Here is a 6303-nt window from a genome sequence, read left to right as displayed (position 1 = left end):
TTAAGTTATTTTTTAAAAATATTTTTATTTATTTATTTTTTTTTTAGTACAAAACAGAACCAAATATAAAAACAATTCGGCTCATACGTATTTGTACTTTTTATGACAACTTTGAACCGGTGCATGCTATAGGATACAGAGTATAGAAAAAAGAAAAAATAATAATAATAACAATAAAATTGCAAGGGTATTTTTCTAAGTCATATTTTACAAAAAAATTAACATGTTTCAGCGCATTTTACTGTTCATTATTTCAAGGCTTTTAGTAAAGGAGAGGAAAGGAGTTCGTTATGAAAGGCAGTAAACATAGGTTTTTTTCACTCGTAAATTTGCATTTACACTGCTGGCCAAAAGTATTGGCACCCCTGCAATTCTGTCAGATAATGCTCAGTTTCTCCCTGAAAATGATTGCAATTACAAATGGTTTGGTAATAATATCTTCATTTGTTTTGCTTGCAATGAAATAACACAAAAGAGAATGGGAAAACAAATTAAATCATTATCATTTTACACAAAACTTCAAAAATGGGTCGAACAAAAGTATTGGCATTCTCGTGTCAACGTGTATTTTGTTCTTCTGAAACCATTCTGAAGTTGATTTACTTTTGTGTTTTCGATCATTGTCTTGTTGCAGCATCCGTCCTCTTTTAAGCTTCAAAGGTCTGACAGACGGCCTCAGGTTTTTCCTGCAAAACATCCTCATAAACTTTTGAATTCATTCTTCCATTAATGATTACAAGTTGTCCAAGCTATGAGGTAGCAAAACAGCCCCAAATTATGATGCTCCCGCCACCATGCTTCACGGTGTGGACGAAGTGTTGATGTTGGTGAGCTGTTTCATTTTTCCTCCACACATGACATTGTGTGATACTCCTAAACAATTCAACTTTGGTTTAATCAGTCCACAAAATATTTTGCCAAAACTTCTGTGGAGTGTCCAAGCGCCTTTTTTGCGAACATTAAACAAGCAACAAGGTTTTTTTTAGACAGCAGTGGCTTCCTCCATGGAGTCCTCCCATGAACACCATTCTTGGCCATTGTTTTACCATAATTTTCGCACTATAAGGCGCACCTGACTTAAAGCCGCCACCCACCAAATTTGACACGAAAACGACATTTGTTCATAGATAAGCCGCACTGGGATATAAATGGAAATGTGAGAAATTCCAAAAGGTTCAAATACTTTTTCATACCACTGTAGTTGTGAGAAATGTAGCCCTGACCCTCGTTCACCTAATGTGTTTGGTCTTATTAACGTCCCCTCCCCAGCAAAAAGTGTCCATGCAGGTTATGCTGTTATGTCAATGTTGAGACCAAACCTACGCCCTTGGTTGAGACAAACATAATGGTGATGGTAAGATCAAATGCAGTGGAATATTGGCAGAATTTAGATGTGAAAATGCAAAACTCTCAAAGCAAAATAGAACATTATATTTTTCTTAGATTAGATCTTAATGAAAAAGAAATTATGATCATACTCTGAAATGAGACCCAATAATTACATGTTATGAACACACAACTTCAAACAGTATATGAATGGCTTATAGACAGACTTGTAGCTGTGTGTAAAGCTTAATAACACTGTACTTGAATGATGAGTGTAGTAGTGCAGATAGTTATGTAGTAAACCTTTTAACTGATGTGAAAAGGGGGTTGCATTTCTCATTCTTTCAAATCTAATGTTGGCATCCGAAGCGGCGGCAATTGTTCTTACAGTAGATATATTAATCTGTATCAACATTGAAATCAAGCTACATTGAAATAAAAAAAACGTGCATGTCTAAACAGCACATTTCCTTCAAAGCTTTGACTTGGGTGGCTGTGCTGGCTGAGTAGAGGAATAATGAGCGAGGAGCCTGTCAGCTTCCCTCCAGCCAGTGAGAAGAGCTCCATGCACAGTGGAGAAGTAGCAGGGATGAGTCGCTTCTCCAGCAAACAACACCTGCAGCGGCTGGAAACGACACACCAGTTTGCCATTGGGGAGTAAATATCTACATTAAATAAAAACTGCTTAATATGTCAGTACTTGTGAGAGTGATTGCTTGGATGGCAAAGGCTCCATCATGTTCTCAATATCCTGCAATGAGCAACCTATTGCAGGATAACTGTACGATCCGCATGTCCAGGGGTCGTGAAACCACTTGGAGGTTAGGACTCTCCGTGGAGTGATAATGGGATTACCTAAAAAACCCACAACGCCAGAATAACTGTAAAACATCCAGATTGTGCAGCAAAGCAAAAACAAACAAAAAGAGAATGTTACTCATTCACCAGTGAACCTGCGCACGAGTTGTGTGACAGCATTCAGGACCTCCTGTTCAGACAATGTCTCCATGTAACTTGCTTCATGCCCAGCAATCCAGCCACATAAAACATGGCCAAACCTGGGGGTTTAAAAGACTTTTTAAAAATCCATTTTCAATTCATCCAACATGCACAGTTTCAGAAGGTGTGTGAACTTGTGAAGAGGCCAGAATATAGCATTTTGTCTGGTTTTCAATAGAGGGCAACCATATAGCTGTACTAAAATATCCTGACACACAACCCCCCCCCCCACACACACACACACACACACAGACACACAACCTTTAACTGGATGAATTTATTTCAGAGGGTGGGGCTTAAAGTTGGTTCTTAACATGCGTTATTTATTTTGTGTTTATTTTTCAGGAACCCCAGGGAGCATCATGGAGTGGACATGTGGCGCTTTAACTGTTGAGGCATTTTTTTTCAAGCGGTCACTCAATCGACGCAACTAAGGCTGAAGCTATCGAATATTTTAGTATTCAAGTATTGGACTGAAAATTCAACCGATTAATCGAGTTATCGGATAAAACTTTTTTTTAAGTAAAGAGTAAATATACAGGAAAAAACAACAACATTTCACCTAATATTGAAGACTTTCAGACTATCAATGTCTTTATTTTCGATGTACATTAATGAAAACAGCCAACAATTGCATCTCAGATGTGACTAGAAAAAAACCCAACAAATTCACAGCTTTCACTCAAAAAACTTCTAGATCTTATATATTTTTTTAAAAAATCGTATTTTTTACCTAAAATGTCATTACACTTGATAACACAAATCACTTAAAAGTTAAGTGTTTTCCCTACATGTTTCAATTAAATTTCCATTTGTGTCAAGCTAGTTTAGTTTTAAATTAGTCTGAATTGTAAGTCCTGATAAGATTTTGAGTTTTTGCAGTGTTCAAAATAAATGTACGATAGTAGGTATCATACATTTATTGTATTGTAATGTATTGGAGCACATTAGGCACCAGTGCTACTATGTGTTTTATTCAACAATGACAGGGAGCTTTATAATATTTTTATTTTACACTCTCATCTCTCTACAGCGCTGGGTTTTTACAGATTAAATAAAGCCTGTATGTATGACACATTACCCACGCATCGACAGTGGTCATAATTAATAGAAACCTAGCCCTCCGCAGGGCTAACGTTACGTTAGCAAGGTACAGTAAAGTTAATCTTATTTATTAGCGCTGAAAAGTCTACTGCTTTAAGATGGAGGCTGTTTATTAACGCCGGCAAGTTTGTCATTTTGCATCTAGTTTTATATACATCTGCTAGCGCCGCCAAGTCTTTCATGTCGCATCTAGTTCCGTATACATGTGACATCTCTGAGATGCAGCATTGTGCGGCCGTAGTTTGTAGAAACGTTGGCATAGTTTGTAGCGGCTGTCAGATGCAATCGGGTATTATTGCTTCTTCTTCTACAGACGTGACGTCAGCGCGTTGTTCCGCAATTAAATTAGTCCACGCAAAACGTGATGCTTAGAGCTGGCAAAATTAAACGACTCCTCGAGGCGAATAAAGTTACTCAGCTCAATTTTTAAACTCGAGTTACTTGAGTATTTGTTTTAGCTCTAGTTGCAACGCGCATTCCATAGAAATTTTCATATTGCCCCCCGTAGTCGTGTTCCTGGCTGGCAGTCGATTGTTTCATGGGCAAACAACTTCAGGGTAACTGGTAACGTAAAGAAAAAGAAACCCGGCTTCCCAAAATGCCTCACATGCATTTTCACGAGCATTAAAATTGCATGGATTAAATTCCCGCACCATAGCTGTTTTGTAGGTATTAAATTACAATTCATCATGGAGGATTCGTCTCACATAACAAACAGACAATCCAGGAGCAGATGCGTATTTGCGGGCAGACTGTCGGGGAGATCTCAAAACAGATTGTCTCAATGCGTCAATGTTTTGGGGTGTCCTTGCTGTTCGTGGGAGGCCAGGCTACAATCGACTGCCGGCCAGGAACACGACCACGGGGGGGCAATATTGAAAAGTCTACAAAATGTACGTTGCGTTGTGACGATTGAGCGACCGCTTGAAAAAAATGCCTCAACAGTGAAAGCGCGTTCCAACTTCGTCCACTCAGTGATGCTCACTGGGGTTCTTGAAAAATAAACACAAAATAAATAACACACATTAAGAACCAAACTTTAAGCCCCACCCTCTCAAAAAAGTCCATCCCTAGTCTAGGCCTGAACGATATTGGAAAAAACTATTGCCGCGATTTTTTTTGGGTTTGCGATATATTGCGATAATATATTGCGATATTAAAAAAAATGTATACATTTTTTTTTCAAGAAAATTTCACAAGATGACTTAAATAGCTGTTTGGAAAGCCTTTAGATGACTCACCATCACCACAGTGTACAGTCATCCCTTGTTTTTCGCGGTTAATGGGGACCAGAACCCGCCGCGATAGGTGAAAAACTGCGAAGTAGCCCCCCCCCCCCCATTTAAAAAAAAAAAAATTGTGTGTGTTTTTTGTGCCCAATGTATTTATTCAGATTTAGCATTGGAAAGAGATACATATAAGAATGTCCATGTTTTTTTCTCACTTTCCCCCCCAAAGTGATTTTAAAAATGTATATAAATAAATGGTTTTTAAGCACTTCAAATTTCATAATTATGATAAGTTTTAAACATAACTGTCCAACCAAATCATTTTTTAACAAGAATAAAGAGGTGCAAATAAGTGACTCGGACAGCAGCTCTGCAGAACAGCAGGTGATGGCTTTCCTTGCATCAAGAAACATACACGTGGATACCAATTCGATTGAAGCGTGCCATCCTCTTCCCATGAAAGTGAACAATCTACCAGCAGTGATCATGAGATTCACAAACAGGAAGAACAAAGTAGCTCTGATGAAACAAGGAAAAAAGCTTAAAGGTACTAATGTCTATCTAAATCACCATCTAATCAAAAGAAAAGCTGATATCGCCAAAAAAGCAAGAATCTTAAGGAAGCAAAACAAAATTCAGAATACTTGGGTTATGAACTGTAAAGTATATATCAAACTTAATGGCCCACCCGAAAATGCTAAAATACTAGTTATTAGAAACATTGAAGAACTGAACAAGTATGAAGGAGTGCAATAGTGGGTCAATAAGGGTGAAAAAGCTCACCAGATATTATACAGGTATGTTCGTATAATGTCACCAATCTGAATTAGTTATGTATGTCCTTCTAGAATCCTTGATTCAATGTTAAACACTCCAAACGAACAGATAGCAATTTAAGTACTGTAGCAGATAAATGCTTGGCTTTATTAAATGCTTTCTGTTTATCTACTTTAGCTGTGACCGTTGAAGTGACATGTAGACATTTCAAACTCCTCATGATCACTTCTGGCATTTAAATGTCTCCAACGTCCCCACAGTACACACATTCATTCCAGCGCGGCTTCCTTTCAACTGTTTAACAACTTAAACGATGATTGACAGATGCCTGTGTGAAGTCTGATTCTTTGGCCAGATCAAAGCCAATGTTGTGCTGCAGTGACTGAGAGGATCAAAAGGCTGGGAGAGGGAGGGTAGGAGGCTGTGCGCAGACCAGAAAGTGAGGCGTATGTGGATCAAAAAAAAAGAAAAACTATCGCACGTGCTTGCGATGGGACTATCGCGCACACGCACATCGCGATGGCGATGTTTAAACGATATATCGTTCAGGCTTAATCCCTACCATCCTCAGAGAAACCATCGCTTCAGGGCACCAAATTCAAATAAGCAAGTTGCTCTGCCCCACCCTTTATAGATCTACTGTATATACACACCCAGAGGTTGTGTGTTCAATCTCCCGCCCTGGTAACCTCGCTTTATGTATCCTTGAGCAAGATACTGAACCCCACGTAGCGCCTGATGCTGCGTCGCTTTGAGTGCCATGATCATGATGCTGGAAAGGAGCAATACAAGTATATATATATATATATATATATATATATATATATATATATATATATATATATATATATATATATATATATATATA

The 6303-nt window shown here is 38.2% G+C and overlaps 1 protein-coding gene across 2 annotated transcripts in view; it reads right to left on the bottom strand.

The window, feature by feature from the left end:
- Positions 1–94: 94 nt before the first annotated feature.
- Positions 95–6303, bottom strand: part of LOC130922813 (peroxisomal N(1)-acetyl-spermine/spermidine oxidase-like) — a 29031-nt gene continuing 22822 nt past the window's right edge. Inside the window, exons 8-10 of one of the 2 annotated variants that reach the window (XM_057847947.1) lie at positions 2272–2384; positions 2027–2181; positions 95–1951 (exon numbers count right to left, since the gene is read on the bottom strand). In XM_057847947.1, coding sequence (XP_057703930.1) covers positions 1799–1951; positions 2027–2181; positions 2272–2384 — 421 coding nt within the window. In that variant the 3' untranslated portion in view covers positions 95–1798. The remainder of the gene's footprint in view (positions 1952–2026; positions 2182–2271; positions 2385–6303) is intronic. The other variant, XM_057847946.1, reaches the window with a different exon arrangement.

Source organism: Corythoichthys intestinalis, chromosome 10, assembly GCF_030265065.1.
Source record: "Corythoichthys intestinalis isolate RoL2023-P3 chromosome 10, ASM3026506v1, whole genome shotgun sequence".
In the NCBI taxonomy this organism is placed as follows: domain Eukaryota; kingdom Metazoa; phylum Chordata; class Actinopteri; order Syngnathiformes; family Syngnathidae; genus Corythoichthys; species Corythoichthys intestinalis.
This window is presented reverse-complemented; position numbering and strand designations above follow the sequence as displayed.